This window comes from Vipera ursinii, assembly GCF_947247035.1.
Source record: "Vipera ursinii genome assembly, chromosome: 6".
In the NCBI taxonomy this organism is placed as follows: Eukaryota; Metazoa; Chordata; class Lepidosauria; order Squamata; family Viperidae; genus Vipera; species Vipera ursinii.
In genome coordinates this window covers 86,764,149-86,787,802 of record NC_139515.1, presented here as the reverse complement: position 1 = coordinate 86,787,802, position 23,654 = coordinate 86,764,149, and the positions used below count along the sequence as shown (strand labels likewise).

Here is a 23,654-nt window from a genome sequence, read left to right as displayed (position 1 = left end):
CACACACACACACCCCAGGGAGCACGTGGTTTTCAGGCGAATACAATTGAAAACCCGCCTTTCCCCCAGCGAAATATTTTGACGAGATAATGCCTCCCCCCCCCCCCCGACCAATTAGAGATAATTTTTGTTCCACGCCATTCCGGCCGTATTAAATCTTAATCAATAACAATGCTTTGACTAATTGCTCGAAAGTGTTTATATATTGGGTAAATGGGCTGTTTGTAAACGTTGGGTTTGAGATTAACCAAAGCGGCTAATTACAAAGCTGCAGAATCAACATGAGGTTTGCTAAAGGCTTCCCCATTCCTAGCTCGAAGCAGAGTTGGGGCTGCTTGGTGCCGCCGTCAGCCCTGAAAAAAAACGATATAAAATGAGATTGTGCAGGCATCTATAACGCAAGGAGATTTCCTTCCACAATGCATGTGTTCAGTGTCGTGGCTTCACCGGAACGATGTGTGGTGTGGTTGATGTCATGCGACACGGTCTTCCTGATGCTAAAATGTCACTGGGATGAGTCTGTGCTGGGATGAGACGGGGTAACATTAGGATGTGGATTGCGATCTAAAGTACTTGCAATTTTAAAGAATGGGTCCAGATATGAGAAAGGTGATAAGAAGTACAATCTGGTAACAGGAAGTAATAATAACAACAACAGCAACAACAACAACAGCAACAACAATAGTAACAGGCGCCTTGGGTGCAATTCCAAAACAACTGGAGTACCACTTGAACACTATCATCGGCATTGACAAATTCGCCATTAGTCAATTGCAAAAGGCAGCCTTACTGGGAACTGCTTCCATCCTACAACGAGATCTGTAATACCATCCAACATCCACATCTGCCTATCCCAGGTCCTTGGTAAGGACTCGATTGGTAGACAAAAATGCCAAATCTGACTCTGCGATTAATAATAATAATAATAATAATAATAATAATATCATCATCATCTTCCCCCTTCATGGATTACTGCCTTGTCGTGGCGAAGGGGCTTGCGTAATTCAATGAAGCTATGAGCTATGCCGTGCAGGGCCACCCAAGACGGACAGGTCATAGCAGAGAGTTCTGACAAAACGTGATCCACTGGAGAAGGAAATGGCAACCCACTCCAGTATCTTTGCCATGAAAACCCTATGGACAGTACCAAAAGGCAAAACGATATGATGCTGGAAGATGAGCCCCTCAGGTCGGAAGGCGTCCAATATGCTACTGGGGAAGAGCAGAGGGCTAGTACTAGTAGCGCCAGAAAGAATGAAGCGACTGGGCCAAAGCCGAAAGGACGCTCAGCTGTGGATGTGTCTGGTGGTGAAAGGAAAGTCCAATGCTGTAAAGATTTTTTCTCCATAGGAACCTGGAATGTAAGATCCATGAATCAAAGAAAACTGGATGTGGTCAAACAAGAGATGACAAGACTGAACATTGACATCTTAGGTATCAGTGAACTAAAATGGACAGGAATGGGTGAATTTAATTCAGATGACCATCAGGTATACTATTGTGGGCAAGAATCCTTCAGAAGAAATGGAGTAGCCTTCATAGTCAATAAAATAGTAGGAAAAGCAATACTGGGATACAATCCTCAAAATGACAGAATGATCTCAGTTCGAATCCAAGGCAAACCATTCAATATCACAGTAGTCCAGGTCTATGCCCCAACCACCAGTGCTGAAGAGGATGAAATTGACCAGTTCTATGAAGCACTACAGCACCTTATAGAACTAACACCAAAAAATGATGTTCTTATCATCATGGGGGATTGGAATGCTAAAGTAGGAAGCCAAAAGATAACTGGAATAACAGGCAAGTTTGGCCTTGGAGTGCAAAATGAAGCAGGGCACAGGCTGATAGAATTCTGTCAAGAGAATACGATGGTCATAGCAAACACTCTTTTTCAACAACCCAAGAGACGGCTCTACACATGGACATCACCAGATGGTCAACACAGAAATCAGATTGACTATATGCTCTGCAGCCAAAGATGGAGAAGCTCTATACAGTCAGTAAAAACAAGACCAGGAGCTGACTGTGGCTCAGACCATGAGCTTCTCCTTGCAAAGTTTAGGCTTAAGCTGAAGAAAGTAGGGAAAAGCACTAGGCCACTCAGGTATGAATTAAATCATATCCCTGTTGAATATACAGTAGAGGTGACAAATAGATTTAAGGAATTAGATCTGATAGACAGAGTGCCTGAAGAACTATGGACAGAGGTTCGCGACATTGTACAAGAGGTAGCAACCAAAACCATCCCAAAGAAAAAGAAATGCAAGAAAGCAAAATGGCTGTCTGAGGAAGCTTTGCAAATAGCTGAGGAAAGGAGGGAAGCGAAAGGCAAGGGAGAAAAAGAAAGATACACCCAATTGAATGCAGAATTCCAGAGAATAGCTAGAAGAGATAAGAATGCCTTCTTAAATGAACAGTGCAAAGAAATAGAAGAAAACAATAGAATAGGGAGGACCAGAGATCTTTTCAAGAAAATTGGAGAAATGAAGGGAACGTTTAATGCAAAAATGGGCATGATAAAGGACCAAAATGGCAGGGACCTAACAGAGGCAGAAGAGATTAAGAAGAGGTGGCAAAATTACACAGAAGAACTATACAAGAATGAGCTTAACGTCCCTGATAATCACAATGAGGTGGTCACTGACCTCGAGCCAGACATCCTAGAATGTGAAGTGAAGTGGGCCTTAGAAAAGCTGAGCAACAACAAAGCTAGTGGAAGTGACAGTATTCCAGCTGAGCTATTCAAAATCTTAAAAGACAATGCAGTAAAAGTGCTACACTCAATTTGCCAGCAAATTTGGAAAACTCAACAATGGCCACAGGATTGGAAAAGATCAGTTTACATTCCAATTCCAAAGAAAGGCAGTGCCAAAGAATGTTCAAACTATCGCACCATTGCACTCATTTCTCATGCTAGTAAAGTCATGCTTAAAATCCTACAAGCTAGACTTCAGCAGTATGTGGATCGAGAACTACCAGAAGTACAGGCAGGATTTCGAAGAGGCAGAGGAACTAGAGATCAAATTGCCAACATACGCTGGATCATGGAGAAAGCTAGGGAGTTCCAGAAAAACATCTACTTCTGCTTCATTGACTATGCTAAAGCCTTTGATTGTGTGGATCATAACAAACTGTGGCAAGTTCTTAAAGAGATGGGAGTACCAGACCATCTTATTTGTCTCTTGAGAAACCTATATGCGGGTCAAGAAGCAACAGTGAGAACTGGACACGGAACCACTGATTGGTTCAAAATTGGGAAAGGAGTCCGGCAAGGATGTATACTGTCGCCCTGCCTATTTAACTTATATGCAGAGCACATCATGAGAAAGGCAGGGCTAGATGAATCAAAAGTTGGAATTAAGATTGCCGGAAGAAATATCAACAACCTGAGATACGCAGATGATACCACTCTAATGGCAGAAAGTGAAGAAGAACTAAAGAGCCTCTTGTTGCGGGTGAAGAAGGAGAGTGCAAAACTTGGGTTGAAACTTAACATTAAGAAAACCAAGATCATGGCATCTGGCCCTCTCAATTCCTGGCAAATAGACGGGGAAGAAATGGAAGTAGTGACAGATTTTATTTTTCTGGGCTCCAAGATCACTGCAGATGGGGACTGTAGCCAAGAAATCAAAAGACGTTTGCTCCTGGGGCGGAAAGCCATGGCAAATCTAGACAGCACACTAAAAAGCAGAGACGTCACCCTGTCAACAAAAGTGCGTATAGTCAAGGCTATGGTCTTCCCAGTTGCAATGTATGGCAGTGAAAGTTGGACCATAAGAAAGGCTGAGCGCCAAAGAATTGAGGCCTTTGAACTCTGGTGCTGGAGAAGACTTCTGCGAGTCCCTTGGACTGCAAGGCGATCAAACCGGTCAGTCCTAGAGGAGATCAACCCTGACTGCTCTTTAGAAGGCCAGATCCTGAAGCTAAAACTCAAATACTTTGGCCACCTAATGAGAAGGAAGGACTCACTGGAGAAGAGCCTAATGCTGGGAAAGATCGAGGGCAATAGAAGAAGGGGACGACAGAGAATGAGGTGGCTGGATGGAGTCACTGAAGCAGTAGGCGTGAGCTTAAATGGACTCCAGAAGATGGTAGAGGACAGGAAGGCCTGGAGGAATGTTGTCCATAGGGTCGCGATGGGTTGGACACGACTTCGCAGCTAACAACAAAAATCATCATCATCATCTGTAATACCATCAAACATCCACATCTGCCTATCCCAGGTCCTTGGTAAGGACTCGATTGGTAGACAAAGTGCCAAATCCAGTCTGAACATCTGGCTGACTGTGCAATGATCAATAATGATGATGATGATGATGATGATGATGATGATGATGATGATGATGATAAAAAGAGTGGTGACCTTGGAGGTCTTCTAGTCCAGCCCGCTGTTCAGGCAGGAAATCCTATTCCAGAGGTCCCCAACTTTTTGGGCACTAGAGACCGGTTCTGTGGAGAAAGGTTTTTCCACAGACTGGAGGGTGTGTGGTTTTGTATACTGCCTGCATCCTGGGGCTGGGGCTTTGCTTGCTTTTGTGGACCAGTTGCTGGCATGCCACAGCCCGGTAGTGGTCCATGGACCAGGGGTTGGAGACCCCTGCCCTATACCATTTCAGACAAATGGTTGTCCAATCTTTTCTTAAAAGCTTCCAGGATTGGAGCGTTCACCGCTTTTGGAGGCAAGGAGTTCCACTGATTAATTGTCCTCACTGTCAGGAAGTTTCTCCTCAGTTCTAGGTTGCTTCTCTCCTTGGTTAGTTTCCATCCTTTGCTTCTTCTCCTGCCTTCAGGCGCTTTGGAGAATAGCTTGACTCCCTCTTCTTTGGGGCAGCCCCTGAGATATTGGAAGGCTGCTATCATGTCACCCCTCGTCCTTCTCTTCATTAAAGCAGACATTCCCAATTCCAGCAACCGTTCCTTATATGTTTTAGCCTCCAGTCCCCTGATCATCTTTGTTGCTCTTCTCTGCACTCTTTCTAGAGTCTCAACATCTTTTTTACATCGTGGTGACCAAAACTGGATGCAGGATTCCAAGTGCGGCCTTACCAAGGCCTTGTAAAGTGGCATTAACTGTCCATGAATTTTGAGAACGGTTCTCCTAAGCCATTTGGAGGGTACCAATTTGAAAAAAACTGGACCCATCTCATAACCCTTTTTCTGTTAGAAACAGGAAGAAAAGATTTGATGCCTTGCAGGGCATGTGGGCGACGTGTAAAGTTTTCCCGCAAGCTGTTTTAAACACGGTGCTGCCTACAGAAAGAGAAAATGTCCAGAAATTGGAAGTAATTAACCGATATATATTTTTTTCCCCAAAAGAAAAAAAGGTGGGGTGGAGGGGGAAGAATTTGAAATATGTCAAATAACGAATTTACAACTATTGAGTCGCTTTTAGCGTTTTGCGAATTGTATATCCTGGATGTTGCCCTCCGCTGTGTGGAAGGAGACCAAAAGCTGTAATTTTCCCGGGCAGGGAAAACTTGAAATGAATTGGGGGAGAGGAAAAAAAAAAGAAAGAAAGAAAAGAAAAGTGAACAGCTTCCTTAAATAAAACGGTCGTAAAAGAAATGGCTCTGTCTTTGGAAATGCACCAAATCAAGAAATAGGCTGACATTTGAAAGGTTAACGCAGCTTGTCTAAACACAAGCAAATCTCTTTTGAGTCCATGGAAAATAAAAATACAAGATGAGAAGGAACGGAGCTTAGTCATAGCGTTCTGGGTTTCATAGAACTGGACGGCTTCAGCTGTCAGGCACAAGCAGCCCAAGTCCATACACAAAGAAGTCAACCATACCACCGCACGTCCTCAACGTACGACCGCAATTGAGCCCCAATTTTCGGTTGTTAAGTCAGACATTTGTTCACTGAGTTTTGCTCCCCGTTTGACGACTTTTCTTCATGCCCAAGTTGTTAAGTGAATCGCTGCAGTTGATCAGTTAGTAGAAGCCGGTTGTTAAGTGAATCTTGCTTCCTCCTCTTTCCCCCCCCCCTCGCTCCCAATTGACTTTGCTTGTCAGAAGGTCGCAAAAGGGGATCACGTGATCCCACCGGGTCACAGCGACCGTCATAAGCACGAACCAGCCGCCGAGCATCTGAATTTTCAATCCCCCGACCCTGGGGACGCTACGAAAGTTGCAGCTGTAGTCGTAGCAAGTCACATGTTGCCGTTGCAATTTGGAACAGTCACTAAATGGGCTGTCGTATGTTGAGGACTGCCTCCAGTTCATTTATTGCTCAAGCTGATGCAGAGGAATCTTCTCCGAATAAGGCTTTGCCTCTGGATGAGACAAGGCAGCGTTCGATGGCAGTCAAAAAGAGTTAGACTTTGCCCTCTTTTGCCCACGTAGAAATTCCAGACTAGTTCCCCGCTTGACTCTTTCCTCTGGCTTGACTAGTCTCTCTCCTACAATGCTACATCTGTACAGTTCAGGTACAGATCAGGTGAAACCTGGGTCAATAGCAATAACTGCAAGAGGGATCTCGGTGGTGAAAACAGGCAGGATTTCTAGAGTCTCAACATTTTTTTAAAAAATTCCATTTATATCCCGCCCTACTTCGAAGACTCAGGGCGGCTTACAAGCCTAGCCGCCTTGCTTAGCAACAAAAGTGCTGGTCCTAATTACTTGAACCCCGGCTGCTATCTAACAAAATGAAATTCAGCGGTGAAAAAAGTCAGGTTCTACATTCAGGCAAGAAAAACCAAATGCCCAGGTACAGTAAAGGGGGTACCTTGCTCAATAGAAGCAACTGTGAGAGGGATCTCGGAGTCCTACTGGACAATCCCTTAAATGTGAGCCAGCCGTGTGCTGCAGCTGCCAAAAAGGCCAACACAGTGCTGGGCTGCATTAAGAGAGCGGTAGAATCGAGATCACGTGAAGGGTTGATACCACTTTACAAGGCCTTGGTAAGGCCACACTTGGAATACGGCATCCAGTTTTGGTCACCACGATGTAAAAAAAGATGTTGAGACTCTGGAAAGAGTGCAGAGACGAGCGGCAAAGATTATCAGGGGACTGGAGGCTAAAACATACAAGGAACGGTGGCTGGAATTGGATATGTCCAGTTTAATTTATTGATTTTTTAATTTTAATTCCATTTATATCCCGCCCTTTTCCGAAGACTCAGGGCGGCTTACAAGCTTAGCAGTAGCCTTCATTCTATATATATGCCTGCTTATTAGGGCTTTCACACACACACACCAAGTGGCATTATTACAAAGTCAGCTTAATTGCCCCCAACAATCTGGCTCCTCATTTTACCTACCTCGGAAGGATGGAAGGCTGAGTCAACCTTGAGCCTGGTGGGACTCGAACCTGCACTAATTGCAGGCAGCTGGTGTTACTTAAGGAGGCGTCAGCCCACTGCTCCACCAAGGCTCTTAATGAAGAGAAGGCCCAGGGGTGACATGATAACTGTGCTACAGTACCTCAGGGGCAGCCCCAAAGAAGAGGGAGTCAAGCTATTCTCCAAAGCGCCTGAAGGCAGGAGAAGAAGCAACAGATGGAAACTAATTAAGGAGAGAAGCAACCTAGAACTAAGGAGAAACTTCCTGACTGTTAGAACAATTAACCAGTGGAACAACCTGCCTCCAGAAGCGGTGAATGCTCCAACAATGGAAGTTTTTAAGAAGAGACTGGCCAGCCATTTGCCTGAAATGGTATAGGGTTTCCTGCTTGAGCAGGGGGTTGGACTAGATGACCACCAAGGTCCCTTCCAACTTTTTATTGTTGTTGTTGTTATTATTAAATGAGCTCCTATCCTGGTAGCTGATGAGCTTGGTTCCACCTTGAGAAGAGCCGTGTGATTCTTCACCCAGGGAACCATTTATGACACTCCCAACTGAGCAGTCCAGGTAACACTTTACTACTTGGTTTTGGGGCATAAAGATGGGCCAGCTCAAGTGGAACGTTGCCGGGTGATTTTTGACTGCCGCTTAAATTGCTTCTCAATTAGGACCGATAAAAAGTGTGGAAGGGAAAAAGGAGCGTGTAGTTTTGCGGCCTCAAGGAAGCCCGTGACTCATTTTGCAAACCACGCTTGAGATGATCCTCCGAATGAGCCCCCAGCGTCATATTTTATTTAGAAGCATCTGTAAGTGCAACTTGCAAAGAGCTCGGGGTTGTGACGAGCTTAGCATTTTTTTTCTCCTGGTCGTTTGTTTAACGATCCACGTCTCACAACTGCACTTTGCGCGGCGGTTGAGTGCCGAGAATGTTCTTCAGAACTGGTGGTAAGAAAAGTCCGTCCGTCCCAGGAACGGTGGCCTTAGGGGCAAAGACTTTGGAGGGTACTGAGAGACAACAGGCTGATAGGACAGACTTTTAAAAAATAAAAGAGACTAGAACTCTCAGTCTCCTGGTGATTGGCCCAAAGTCACCCAGGTGGCTTTCATGCCTAAGGCAGGACTAGAACTCATCTCCTGGCGATTGGCCCAAAATCATTCATGTGGCTTTCATGTCTAAGGGGGGACTAGAACTCTCCATCTCTTGGTGGTTGGCCCAAAGTCACCCATCTGGCTTTCATGTCTAAGGGGGGACTAGAACTCACCGTCTCCTGGTGATTGGCCCAAAGTCACCCAACAGGCTTTCATATCTAAGGCGGAACTAGAGCTCTCCGTCTCCTGGTGATTGGCCCAAAATCACCCATCTGGCTTTCATGACTACCGGTGTGTGTGTGTGTGTGTGTGTGTGTGTGTGTGTGTGTGTGAGTGAGTGTGTGTGTGTGTGTGTGTGTGAAAGAGAGAGAGAGAGAGAGAGAAAACTAGAACTCCCTGTCATCTAAAATTGGTTCAAAATCACCCAGGTGGCTTTCGTGCCTGAGGCGGGACTAGAACTCGCCATCTCCCAGTTGCTAGCTTGGTGCTTTAACCACAGTGAGACCCAGTTTGGTGTAGCGGTTAAGGGTCCAGGCTAGGTGATTCGGGGCCCAAGTCACTCTGTCAGCCGTAGGTAGAAGGAAGCCACGGCAACGCCCTTCCGAAAATCTTGCTCAGAAAACCGCCAAGATTGGTCCAGGAATTTGCCAGGAATCAGCCCCAGTTGGGGACCATAAACAAGCCAACTCAAAACACAACGTCAGTACCTGAAAATATCTTTGATCCAGATGTTTCATTAACATCTTAGATTCCCAACTAGAACCCACCAGTTGATTGTACCGAAAGTCATTTATCGTTTTTGGCTAAGCCAAAAGGGGTGGCCTTATTTTGGCAGTTGTAAGATTTGATCCTGGAACCGAAATAATAATAATAATTAAAAAAACAAAAAAACAACTCCCAATTTCCTATCAGTAGTCAAAATGGGCTTTGGGTGATTCTTAAATATTTGCGTAGAGCAATGGCGTTAAGGCACATTGTTAAAGGGTTATTGGTTATTTGCAAAAAGCCGGGAGGAAAGAGTTCGCTTGCTCACATATTGATAAAATCAGAGGTTAAGAATCTTGTAGAATATGACGTAGGTCCCAAATGATCTTGAGATGAGATTCATTCATCATCTTTCTCCCCCCACCCCACCCCACCCCAATCTCTGAATGTTGATTGTCGACTTCATTGTGCTGTCGGTAGAAAAATGGCACAGTTGCTTCTGTGCGCGATGTGGGCTTAACCCCACTATTCTGTTTCGATTTAATCCTCGTTGGCTTATTAATGATCTTATGATGGAAAGACAAGGCCGCCTCGGGTTTCTCAGCCCTGGATTGATGCTTACGATTTGGCTTTGTATCACTATTATGAAAGGACCGATCGATGTTCTTCCGTGTGGTCCAGATTTAATGCTGCGTTCAACAGCGGAGCTAGCTGTCTGTTACACCTTCTACCTTTTACCGTATTTTTATTCGTGTCTCTATTTATTTATTTATTTTATTTTATTTTATTTTAATTCCATTTATATCCCGCCCTTCTCCGAAGACTCAGGGCGGCTTACAAGCTTAGCAGTAGCCTTCATTCTATGTACATGCCTGCTTATTAGGGCTTTCACACACACCCACCCCAAGCGGCATTATTACAAAGACAGTTTAATTGCTCCCAACAATCTGGGTCCTCATTTTACCTACCTGGGAAGGATGGAAGGCTGAGTCAACCTTGAGCCTGGTGGGACTCGAACCTGCACTAATGGCAGGCAGCTGGTGTTACTTAAGGAGGCATTAGCCCACTGCTGCACCAATTTATTTTTATTTTATTTTTTTTAGTTTTGTCTGTCTTTTTCTTGCTTGTGTAGTCAGGAATTAAACATGCATTCAAAATTGCTGGAAAATTTTTAAAAGAGATCCGTTTCTCCCCCCCCCCCCCGCCCCCGACCACCACCACCACCCAATTTGGCTCGAGATTCAGTTCCACGTTTGGGTTAGCCAATAAGCGGGGACCAAAACGGGGGTAAGCCCTCGACTTAAGAACACGGTCCCACATTTCCGTCGCTAAGCGAGACGGTGGCTGAATGTTGCCCCGTTTTACGATCTTTCCTTGCCGTAGTTAAGTGAATCCTGGCTTTGCTTGTCAGAAGGTCACAAAGGGGGATCACGTGATCCCTGGACGCTGCGACCGTCGTAAATAGGAGCCAGTTGCCCAAATTCCTCAATTTTGATCAGGTGACCCTGGGGATGGTGCAACGGTAGTAAGTGTGAAAAAAGGGTCCTAAGTCACTTTTTCCAATGCCATTGTTTTTCAAACGGTCACTAAATGAATTGTTGTAAGTTGAGGGCTAGTTCTTGACTTATCATTCCTTCAGCAACCGTTTGAAATTACAGTGGCGTTGGAAGAGGTGACTTGCAATCGGTCCTTGCACTTACAGCGTACCCAGGTTTAACGGGAACAAAATTGGGGGGGCTTGGCAACCAGTAAACATGACGTTGGCAGTGTCCCAGGGTCAGGTGATCGCCATTTGCAACCTCCCCAGCCGGGCTTCCCGCAAGCAAAGTCCACGGGGAAAGCGGGATTCGCTTAACGGCCGCACGGTTCATTTAACAACGGCCGTGATTGGCTTGACAACTCCCTCAAAGAAGGCGGGGAAATCAGGCAGGATTCTCCTAGCCGCCTTGCTTAGCAACAAAAATGCTGGTCCTAATTACTTGAACACCGGGCGCTATCTAACAAAATGAAATTCAACGGTGAAGAAAGTAAGGTTCTACGTTTAGGCAAGAAAAACCAAAGGCCCAGGTACAGTATGGGTGGTACCTGGCTCAATAGTAGCGACTGCGAGAGGGATCTCGGAGTCCTAGTGGACAATCACTTAAATATGAGCCAGCAGTGTGCTGCAGCTGCCAAAAAAGCCAAGACAGTGCTAGGCTGCATTAACAGAGGGATAGAATCAGGATCACGTGAAGTGCTAATACCACTTTACAAGGCCTTGGGAAGGCCACACTTGGAATACGGCATCCAGTTTTGGTTAACACAATATAAACAAGAGGATGGGACTCTAGAAAGAGGGCAGAGAAGAGCCACAAAGAGGATTAGTGGACCGGAGGCTAAAACATATAAGGAACGGCTGCTGGAATTGGGTGTGTCTAGTTTAATGAAGAGAAGGGTGAGGGGTGACATGATAGCAGACTTCCAATATCTCAGGGGCTGCCCCAAAGAAGAGGCAGTCAAGCTATTCTCCAAAGCACCTGAAGGCAGGACAAGAAGCAACGGATGCAAACTAATCAAGGAGAGAAGCAACCTAGAACTAAGGAGAAACTTCCTGACAGTGAGGACAATTAACCAGTGGAACAACCTGCCTCCAGAAGCTGTGAATGCTCCAACACTGGAAGTTTTTAAGAAGAGACTGGACAGCCATTTGTCCGAAATGGTATAGGGTTTCCTGCCTGAGCAGGGGGTTGGACTAGATGAACTCCAAGGTCCCTTCCAACTTTATTATTATTATTATCAACACCTTCTCGCCGTTTTGAGAGCCTTCTGCTATCTCCTTCACACTGGTTAGAATGTCCTTGAAAGTTTCCGTACATCGGTGCAGAACTACTAACCCACTTGAAGCCTCATCTCTCCCCCCCCTGCCTTACTCTAATGACAAGATGAAAACAGCAAGGCACGTATCTGCCAGGCTTTCATCCTTGGTATGGAGGTTTTTAAGAAGAGACAAGACCACCGTTTGTCTGAAACGGTATAGAGTTTCTTGCCTGAGCAGGGGGTTGGACTAGAAGATCTCCAAAGTCCCTTCCTTCATCAAGGTTGTTGTTGTTGTTATGGTCGTAAGTTAAGGGCCACCTGTCTCTTGTCCTGTCCCGCTTTCACCAATGGCCACAGGCCTGGCGCTCCCTCGGTGTCTCCATCCCTCCGTCTCCGGCCCCCTCTTCGCCCAGTCCTGTTCCCTTTACATCTATCTGGCTTTTCATCCATTATAAATTGTTTTCATTTGAAGATGTCATTTTTGCTTTTCTCTCACAATGGAGATCAAAGTGACGGGGCTTCCACCGCTGGTTTCCTGCAGCTCTTTGTGCTCCTGGACCTGCAAGTAATAGGATCCACTTTAATTTGCCGCTGTCTCAGATCTCTTCCGAAAGGGCCTCTGGAATTGTTTTGGGCTTGGTGATGGATTCCTGTTATTTAAAAACGAAAATAATAGATAGGAGATTTTTTTTTCCACGCGTTCCGGCCCTGGTGACAAGAGGACTTGACGCAGGAATGTGGGAGGCACAAAAGAGCCCTGCCTCTATTTTAAAATGGAATTGCGCCTTCGGAAAGCCATTTTGAGGCCTAAATTGAAAAATTCCAGGGCATTCGTCTGCAGGATTATGCGATGCCATTTTTTTTCCTCCTCGAATTTCTGTCACGATGGCTTCTCGGCTGGGAGAAATGCTGAAATCTTTACTTTATCATCTCACGACCTGTCGTCTCGGAGAGAATTTCACGAGGAACAGCTATTTTTCAAAGTTGTGCGGCTTGTGTGTGTGGGGAGATGTACATCCCCTTATATATATCAATGATTTAAGGCAAGGTCACCACAATATTGAAAATAGGCTGAGTATGTACGCTTGCGCTGGAGCCCAAGAGTTGCAAAACTAAGTGGCTCCCAAAACGTCCTACTGTGGGACGGGTGATTTTTGTGACTTCAAGAGGGCATCAGTCATGTGATTTCCCCCCCTCCCACTTAGCAGGTAGGAGTTGCTAGTCCCTATTGTGGTCACTGAGTGAGGACTCTCTGTCCTGTTGGTATCTAACCCCATGCCAGGGGATAACCTTATGGAGTGGTCTCATGTAGATGTTAAATCGGTGTTCTCGGCAACTTTAAGATGTCTGGACGTCAACTCCCAGAATTCCCCAGCCAACCAATGCTTGGGTGCTCTCTGAGCTGGGTGGTTTCCTTGCAGACGTTTCATGACCCAACTAGGTAACATCATCAGTGCTAGAAGGGAGGTGGAGGAGGAAGAGGAGGACTGTGGGGTCCTGGGTGCTTTCTGAGCTTGGCTGTTTCCTTGCAGACGTTTCATGACCCAACTAGGTAACATCATCAGGGCTAGAAGGGAATGGCAGGAGGAGGAGGAGGAGGAGGAGGAGGAGGAGGAGCTCTCTGACCTTGGTGGATTTCTTGCAGACATTTCATGACCCAACTAGCGAACAGCATCAGGGCTAGAAGGCAGTGGGGTTTATGGTGAGGAGGAGGAGAAGGAGGAGCACTCTGATCTTGGTTTCCTTGCAGACGTTTCATGACCCAACCAGGGAACATCATCAGTGCTAGAAGGGAAGGGGGATTGTGGAGAGAGGAGGAGGAGGAGGAGGACAGTGCAGACATTTCATGACCCAAGTGGGGAACATCATCATCAGGGCTATAAGGGAATGGCAGGAGGAAGAGGAGGACTGTGGGGTCCTTGGTGCTCTCTGAGCTTGGCTGTTTTCTTGCAGACGTTTCATGACCCAACTAGGTAACATCATCAGGGCTAGAAGGGAAGTGGAGGAGGAGAAGCGGAAGGAGAAGGAATGAAGGGGAAGAAGGAGGAGAACGAGAAGGAGGAGGTGAAGGAGAACAACTATGGAGTCCTTGGCGCTCTCTGAAGTTGGTGGTTTTTTTTGCAGACGTCTCATGACCCAACGATGTTGTTAAGTGAATCACTGCAGTTCTTAACTTAGTAATATGGACGTTAACTGAATTCGGCTTCGCCCACTGACTTTGCTTGTCGGAAGGTCGCAAAAAAGGGGTGGTATGACGCCGGGACATTGCAGCCGTCCTAAATACGAGTCGGTTGCCAAGCGTTTCAAGTTTGATCACGTGACCACGGGGATGCCGCAACGGCCGTAAGTGTGGAAAACGGTCACAAGTTCTTTTTTCCCAGTGCCGCTGTGACATGGAGTGGTCGCTAAAGGAGGAACGCTTGCAAGTCGAGCGTTACCAATATACAGACAGCCCTTTTGCTGGATGAGAGCAGCAAGAGCCTGATAGTCAGTTATTTAGGTAACTCCGGTCCTCGAGTTACAACCGTTCAGTTTAGCGATCGTTTAAAGTTACAACCGCACTGGAAGAAAATAAAAGGGGGGGGGGACTTGTGGCCATTTTTCACACTTAACGACCGCTGCTGGTCACGTGATCAAAATATGACTTAACAGCCGGGTGTCTCACTCCACAACTGCAGCAAGGAAGGCCGTAAAAGCGGGACAAAACTCGCCTAGCAATTGTCTCGCTTAGTGACGGAAATCTGGGGCTCCGTTGTGGCCATAAGTCGAGGACTCCCTGTCGTTAGGCAATTGGAAGAGATGTAAAAGCACCACGACGGCGTTTAAGCTCAGCTGCCCAGCTGCTCCTTTGCTAAGCCTGCCAGCGCCCATAAAACGGAGAGGGCTGTAAAATACTTGTCCAAATTATTCTTTCCCACAAATTGCACTCTGCACACCACTTGGCTGGGCAGCACTAACATTTCTCTTGCCTAAAAAAAAAAAACCTGCACCGTTCTTTTGTTTTGCTTTTTATACTTATGGGTAGACAGGGCTTTGCGACTCCTCCCTTCCCATTAGCTGGCCCTTAAATAAATAAATAATAATTAAAAAAAACCCCAAGGCAAACACACGTTTCCGTGGATAAATGCTGATTTTTGGATACGGCGTGGAAGAGAGCAATTTTATTTATTTATTTATTTATTTGCAGCAAACCATGCCTTCTTGTGTCTTGACATTGCTATGAAAATAGTGTAAAACAAGACCCGGGAGACAATTGGTCTCATCCACCCAGGTTGGCGTAATGACAGATGGCGTGGAGACGATCTCCTCAGCGGGACGAGATATTTATTAAAAATAGATAGGATTATAACTGCCTGGCTATCACAAGCTCTTACGCTGAGGGAGAATTTGAAGGGAAAAAAACAGAAATGAAAAATACACGCATTTCTCACACATGTACAGGCAGGTCCTCGATTTGCGACTGTAACGGAACCTGCCCGTCACGGTCGTACGTCAAGACAGTCGTCAGCCAGGTGACTGACCCACTTTATGACCTTCATTGCAGCCGTCGTAAAGTGGGCTGGGTTTGAATTTGAATTTGAATTTTATTGAATTTATATACCCGTAGGACTCAGGGTATATAAGGGTATATAAGGTTTAAAGGTAAAGGTAAAGGTTCCCCCGCGCATGCGTGCTAGTCATTTCTGACTCTAGGGGCCGGTGCTCATCTCCGTTTCAAAGCCGAAGAGCCAGCGCTTGTCCAAGGACGTCTCCGTGGTCATGTGGCCGGCATGACTAGACGCCAAAGGCGCACGGAACGCCGTTACCTTCCCACCGGAGCGGTCCCTATTTTTCTACTTGCCTTTTTACGTGCTTTCAAACTGCTAGGTTGGCAGAAGCTGGGACGAGTAACAGGCGCTCACTCTGCTACGCGGCACTCGGGATTCGACCCGCCAAACTGCCGACCTTCTGGTTGACAAGCTCAGCGTCCTAACCCACTGAGCCACCGTGTCCCTTGGCACGCTGGCTGAGGAATTCTGGGAGTTGAAGTCCACAAGTCATGAAAGGGCCAAGTTTGAAGACCCCTGGTTTATAGTGACTATGTAAAGTTACAGCCTCACTGAAAACAGTGACCTGTGACCGTATTTCACACTTAACGACCATTGCACCATCCCCATGGTCAGATGATCAGAATCGGGGCCTTTGGCAACTGACTCGTATTTAGGATGGTCGCAGCATTCGGGCGTCACGTGATCCTCTTTCGTGAACTTCTGACAATGGGGGAAGCCACGTTCACATCACCACCATGCAACTAACTCACTTGTCTCGCCCTGCCGTAGAAATTTTGCACTCAATTGTGCTTGTAAGTTGAGGACTACATATATGTGTGTACGTATTACGGATAGCTACGGATGCTTGAAATATAGGGGAAAAAAATCAGTTTAAGTAATCTTTTATCATTGATCAACACTGCAGCAGGTCTTGTGGAAGTTTGCATTGATAGGGACAGTTTGAAAGCATGAAATACTTCCCCCCCCAGTATTGTATATCTACACCACGGAGTCAGCCATGATGTCAGTTATTTGATAAATCTCCATTAACTAGAATCCTTTTTTTTAATACCGAAATATAAGAACGATGAAACAAATGGAGCGATTGCTTTGTAAGTTCAACAGCAAATTGCAGCCTTTTCTTTGCTTTTCGGGGAGGCTCTTTTTTGGTAAGTACTTTCAGAAAATTCAAATATTAGTTTCATGCGATACTTCAGCACAGAGCTAGAGAGGAAAATGGGAACGGCTTAAGAGAGTTGAATGAGGAGAAATGAAGTCACCAACTGTTTCAGGAGCAATTTACAGGATCTAAATGGCTTTTATCTCCGGTGCGGAGCCATCGCTAAAAACACAAATATTAAGGGAGTAAATTATATCGTTGCAGCTGTAGCGTGTTGTGGGGGGGTGGGGAAAAAATGCACAGCTGCTTTAAGGAATTGTGGATAGGTGCTTTGTTCGCCCAAGTACCTACTTCCAAATCCAAAATGGATTTGTGTGTGTGTGTGAAAATCTGCAGGTGCTCATATGGAAGGAGTGAAATTGTGATCCCAGTACTCTGCACCTGCCATCTTGCAGACTCACTCTCTCTCTCTCTCTCTCTCTCTCTCTCTCTCTCTCTCTCTCTCTCTCACACACACACACACACACACACACACACACACACGCACACCAGTGTGTGCACAGCCTTGGTCTACCAACATCGAGATCAAACAATTAGGAAATGCATTTGAAAAGTTTTAGTTTAGTTTAGTTTTATTTGATTTCTATACCGCCCTTCTCCCTAGGGACTCAGGGCGGTTCACAGGGCATATATAAATAAATATACAAAAATTAAAAGAAAATTAAACTGTGCCCAATTAAAATACAGCAATAAAAATAATAAAACCAGTTAAAAAACCCATATTCCCCTTCAGGCCAGACCAGCTAACTCGAACAAGTGGGTCTTCAACCCGCGACGGAAGGATCGGAGGTCCGATGCCATCCGGAGCTCAACCGGCAGTTGGTTCCATAAAGCCGGGGCACCCACAGAGAAGGCCCTCCCCCTGGGGGCCACCAGTCGACATTCCCTGACCGGAGGCACCCTGAGGAGGCCCTCTCTATGGACACGCACAGGGCGGAGGGGAGTTGACGCCGGCAGCAGGTGGTCCTCGAGGTATCCCGGACCCATGCCATGTAAGGACTTAAAGATCATAACCAAGACCTTGAACCTCACCCGGAAGACAACTGGTAGCCAATGCAGCTCGCGGAGCAAAGGTGTAACATGGGAGTACCGGGAAACTCCCAAGACAACTCTCGCGGCCGCATTCTGTACCAGTTGGAGCCTCCGAGTGGTCTTCAAGGGAAGCCCCATGTAGAGAGCATTACAGTAGTCCAGGCGAGAGGTCACGAGCGCATGAGTGACCGTACACAGGGCATCCCGGTCCAGATAGGGCCGCAACTGGCGCACCAGGCGAACCTGGGCAAAAGCCCCCCTAGTCACGGCCACTATATGATCTTCCAAGGTAAGTCGTGAATCTAGGAGGACTCCCAAGTTGCGAGCCCTATCCACGGGGGGTAAGAGCTCACCCCCCATAGAAAGCGATGGAACATTTTGAATGTCCCGGGATGCCGGAATGTACAGCCACTCAGTCTTATCAGGGTTGAGTTGAAGTCTGTTCCTCCCCATCCAGACCCGAACCGCCTCCAGGCAACGGGACATCACAGCGAGGGCATCACTGGGGTGGTTTGGGGTCGAAATGAAAAGTTGTGTATCATCGGCGTATTGATGATACCCAACTCCAAAACCACGAATGATCTCACCCAGCGGTTTCATGTAGATGTTGAACAGCAGAGGCGAGAGAACCGACCCCTGAGGAACTCCACAAACGAGAGACCTAGGGGCCGATCTCTGCCCCCCTGCCAACACCGACTGCGAGCGTCCCAGGAGATAGGAGGAGAACCACTGAAGAACTGTGCCTTCCACTCCCAATCCCCTGAGATGCCGCAGCAAGATACCATGGTCGATGGTATCGAAAGCCGCCGAGAGGTCTAATAGGACTAGGACAGAGGAATATCCCCTATCCCGATCCCTCCAGAGATCATTCACCAGAGCGACCAATGCCGTCTCCGTGCTGTACCCGGGCCTGAAACCCGATTGGTACGGGTCCAAATAATCCGCTTCATCCAGGACCAGAGGGAGCTGATGCGCCACCACACTCTCAACAACCTTCGCAAGGAAGCGAAGGTTGGAGACTGGACGAAAGTTGTTCAATACAGCTGGGTCCAAGGCAGGCTTCTTGAGGAGAGGTCTCACCACCGCCTCCTTCAAGACGGTGGGGAAATTACCCTCACTCAAGGAAGCTGATATAACCACCTGGAGCCAGCCTCGTGTCCTCTCCCTAGCTGCATAAACCAGCCAAGAAGGGCACGGATCCAATAAACATGTGGTGGAGCTCAGCCTCCCCATAATCCTGTCCACTTCATCAGGGGTCACAGAATCAAACTCCTCCCAGATAACATTGACAAGACCGCCCGTGTCCTGATCGTCAGACTCTGCCCAGCTGGAGTCCAAACCGGTCCGAATCCGAGCGATTTTATCCGACAGATGTTGACTAAATTCCTCAGCACGACCCTGCAAGGGATCCTCCCTCACCTCCTGATTAAGGAGGGAGCGAGTCACCCTAAACAGGGCGGCCGGGCGATTATCTGCGGACGCGATGAGGGTAGAGAAGTAATTACACCTCGCCGCCCTCATCGCTGCGAGATAAGACCTAATATAGGTTCTTAACCGCAATCGGTCGGATTCGGATCGGCTGGACCTCCAGCAGCTCTCTAGGCCCCGTTTCCGACGCTTCATCTCCCGGAGCTCCGCGGAGAACCATGGAGCTCGCTGGGATCTGCACCGGGTCAGGGGCCGCAAGGGTACAAGCTGGTCAAGTGCCTCAGTGGCTGCCCTTTCCCAGGCTTCCACTAAGGCATCCGCCGAGTTGTGAGCAATGGAGGCAGGTGGGGACCCCAGCGCCGCTTGGAATCTATCAGGATCCATTAAGCGTCTGGGGCGGTACCATCTAATTGGCTTCGTACCCCCACGGCGGGGGGTGGCAAAACGGAAGACCAGCCGCATGAGGTGATGATCGGTTCATGACAGGGGCATAATAAATGGAGAGCCCCCACCAAGATCGTCCAACCACCGTCCAGATAAAAAAATCAGGTCAAGGGTGTGGCCTCCCTCATGAGTTGGTTCAGAAATTACTTGTGTCAGGTCCATGGCCGTCATGGAAGCCATGAACTCCCGAGCTAGCTCAGATGAGCCTCCCAGGGATGGTAGATTGAAGTCTCCCAAAACTATAAGTTTGGGGAACTCAACCACCAACCCCGAGAGGATATCGAGCAGCTCGGGCAGGGCTGCCGCTGCGCGACTAGGCGAAATGTACACCAGCAGCAAGCCCAACTGCGCCCCAGAACCAAATCTCACAAAGAGAGACTCACACCCGACTATCTGAAGAACGGTGGTCTCCCGCGGACGTAAGGTCTCCCTGACAATCACCGCCACACCCCCACCCCTACCTTGAGCTTGTGGCCGGTGTAGCACCCGGAAACCTGGTGGGCAAAGGTCAACCAAAGGGACCCCACCCTCTGGGCCCAACCAAGTCTCTGTGATGCAAGCCAGGTCCGCGTGCTCACCCTCAAGTAAATCCCTAACAAGGGGAGCTTTGTTAACCACGGACCTGGCATTCAGGTACACCAGCCGGAGCTCAGGAGGCTGCACATCCTCGCTCCCGGAACCTCGGGGAAGAAGCAGAGGGTCGGAGCGCCTCACCGCTTGCAAATAGCGGAGACGGCCCTCCCAGTAACGATACGGCCCTCTGTCTATCCACCTGCTGCCATTCCCCGTCGTGGGAATCGGTAATCCCACGACCCGCTCATGAGCCCCGGAGACAACCAGACCCTGTTCTCCCCCCGCGCGGTCAGACCCAAGTCTGGCCTGAGCCATGGTTGATTGGCCACCCCCCATAGCCAAACAACCCCCATCTCCCACCCCTCTCCCTAGCCCCATAAAAAATTTCGATAAAAAATTAATCAGGGTCCCCTGCCCCTGCCCAGCCATCTCTCAGGGTCCCAGAACTCGGGCCCTTCATCGAGATTAGTAATTGGGCACTAAACAGAAAGAACAGTTAACCGAGTAACAGAGTTGGAAGGGACCTTGTAGGGCATCTAGTCCAACCCTCCGCCCTATACCAGGGGTCTTCAAACTTGGCAACTGTAAGTAAGACTTGTGGACTACAACTCCCAGAATTCCTCAGCCAGCCCATCTTCAGGGAACTCCTCTCTACTGGAATATGCGTTTTGGGCTATTCTATGAGTTGTATTTATGTGGTGCCTTCCTATTGGCTGATTGGTGTTTTGATGGCCAGCGATTGGCTGCCGTTTCTTTGTGCTGCCAAACCCTCACTTCCTAAGTATTTGATAGGCTGGTGGTAAATCAGCACGCCTGTTGATTGACGGGGGCCCTGTTGTGGAGTTGAAGTCCACAAGCCTTAAAGTTGCCAAGTTTGAAAACCCCTGCCCTACACCATTGTAGCTTGATCAAGGCCTTAGGTCAAGGGTCGGCAACCTTGGCTCATTTGTGACTCGTGGACTTCAACTCCCAGAATTCCTGAGCCAGCATGGGGGAACTGTGGCCCCTTCATGACTTGTGGGCCTCAGCTCCCAGAATTCCTGAGGCAGCATGGCTCAGCTTGGAAACCTCTCCCTTTCCCCTCAGCATGGCTGGCTCAGGAATTCTGGGAGTTGAAGTCCACGAGTCATGAAGGGGCCATAGTTCCCCCCTGCTGGCTCAGGAATTCTGGGAGTTAAAGTCCACGAGTCATGAAGGGGGCCATAGTTCCCCCCTGCTGGCTCAGGAATTCTGGGAGTTGAAGTCCACGAGTCATGAAGGGGGCCATAGTTCCGCCATGCTGGCTCAGGAATTCTGGGAGTTGAAGTCCACGAGTCATGAAGGGGGCCATAGTTCCGCCATGCTGGCTCAGGAATTCTGGGAGTTGAAGTCCACGAGTCATGAAGGGGGCCATAGTTCCCCCATGCTGGCTCAGGAATTCTGGGAGTTGAAGTCCACGAGTCACGAGGGGGCCATAGTTCTCCCATGCTGGCTCAGGAATTCTGGGAGTTGAAGTCCACGAGTCATGAGGGGGCCACAGTTCCCCCATGCTGGCTCAGGAATTCTGGGAGTTGAAGTCCACGAGTCATAAAAGAGCCAAGGGTGCCTACCCCTGGCATAGGTTCATGTGCAAGAACATCCTCTACAGCACCGGTCCAAAGCATGCCAGAAAACGGCCTGCACAATTAACTGAAGCCCCATCTGCGGGATGCAGGCAGGATGTGAAACCACGCCCCCTTTGGTCCGCGGGAAAATCTCCCTCCACAGAACCGGTCCCTGGTTGCCAAGTTTGGAGGCCTCTGCCCTGCAGAGTTCTAGAATACAGGTAGTCCTCACCTTACAACAGTCCGTTTAGTGACTGTTCGAAGTTACAACGGCACTGAAAAAGGGGCTTAAGACCGTCTTTCATACTTTTGCAGCATCCCTTCGGTCACCTGATCAACATTCAGAAAAGCCTGGCAACCGGCATGCACTTGCGACAGTTGCAGCATCCCGGGGTCACGCAAACCCCTTTGGCGACCTTCATACAAGCAAAGTCGATGGGGGAAAGCCGGATTCGCTTAACAGCCGTGTTACTAGATTAACAAGCGCAGTGATTGGCTTAAGAGATGTGGCAAGGAAAGTCGTATAGTGGGGCAAACGCTCACTTAGCAAAATTCTCACTGAGCAACATACATTTGGGGCTCAGTTGTTGGCCGTAAGTCGGGGACTAGCTGCACAGTAGAAAACCCGGGACGATCCCATCTTTAGGGACAGATGAGAAACCGTCGCTAAGTGCGAAACCCATCTTTAAATTTTCCAGTTTCTCTCCTGAGGTTTGCTAGGGCATAAAAGCACATAGCGGAGCATATTTGGTGGGAAACACACATGTAAAAATATATATATGTATTTTTTAATAACACTTTGCATCTTGGAATTGGATCTGGGTGCTCTTTTCACCTCGACCCGGCAGACGATTTTAGCACCTGTTTAATAATGTAAAAAAGCATAAATAAAAAGCCATCCCAAAGACTCGTTCTTTAAAAGCGGATTGTTTCCTTTAAAAAAAAATTAAAAAATGAAACCTCGTCCGTCTTAAGTACGATTCCAAACGTGGAGACTGCTTTTAACATTTCACCAAAGCTTTCTTTGTGTAGCCCAGTGGCCAGGAGTTCTTCAGGTTAAGTGTGCGTTTAATCAGCCTCTGTATTGTTGCATTGCAATTTCAGTTTCAACTCTTCACTGACCGTTGCCTTATTTCATCTTCACACAATGGGAGAGACACAAATGTTCGGCCCTCTAAGCCAGAAGGTTTGTCATGTCTTCTTATTCTCGGATTTGTTCTGTGCAAAGGGATGTTTGTTAGATTCCTAGTAGCCAGTCAGAAAAGAAAGCCGTATTGTGTTTCGCGAAGGAAGGCAAATATACCGTATATACTTGAGTATAAGCCGAATTTTTCAGCCCACTTTTTGGGCTGAAAAATTCCACTTCGGCTTATACTCCAGTCAACAAAAAAACTTACCGAGGACTTGTGCGCGGCCGAGGCTTTGGTGCTTCCGGGATCGCGCACACCTCTCCCAAGCCACCGCCGTCCGCAGACCTGCCGAAGTTTGGGGAGGTTTGGGGAGGTGCGCGCGCACCTCCCTAAACCTCCCCAAACGTCGGCAGGTCTCCGGACCTCCGTGCCCTGCCTGCCTGCTTCTTTCCGCTGCGGAAAGAAGCAGGCAGGCAGGGCACGGAGGTCTGCTTCTTTCCGCAGCGGAAAGAAGCAGGCAGGCAGGGCACGGAGGTCTGCTTCTTTCCGCAGCGGAAAGAAGCAGGCAGGCAGGGCGCGGAGGTCTGCTTCTTTCCGCAGCGGAAAGAAGCAGGCAGGCAGGGCACGGAGGTCTGCTTCTTTCCGCAGCGGAAAGAAGCAGGCAGGCAGGGCACGGAGGTCTGCTTCTTTCCGCAGCGGAAAGAAGCAGGCAGGCAGGGCACGGAGGTCCGGAGACCTGCCGACGTTTGGGGAGGTTTGGGGAGGTGCGCGCGCACCTCCCCAAACCTCCCCAAACTTCGGCAGGTCTCCGGACGGCGGCGGCTTGGGAGAGGTGCGCGCGATCCTGGAAGCACCGAAGCAAGTCCTTGGTAAGCTCCG

The 23,654-nt window shown here is 48.1% G+C and overlaps 1 protein-coding gene across 1 annotated transcript in view; it reads left to right on the top strand.

Moving 5' to 3' along the window:
- CHCHD3 (coiled-coil-helix-coiled-coil-helix domain containing 3) overlaps positions 1-15,259 on the top strand; it is a 109,787-nt gene extending 94,528 nt beyond the window's left edge. The window contains exon 5 of the mRNA XM_083366175.1: positions 15,063-15,259. Within this exon, the coding sequence (XP_083222301.1) occupies positions 15,063-15,098 (36 nt within the window). The 3' untranslated portion in view covers positions 15,099-15,259. The remainder of the gene's footprint in view (positions 1-15,062) is intronic.
- Positions 15,260-23,654: the final 8,395 nt, after the last annotated feature.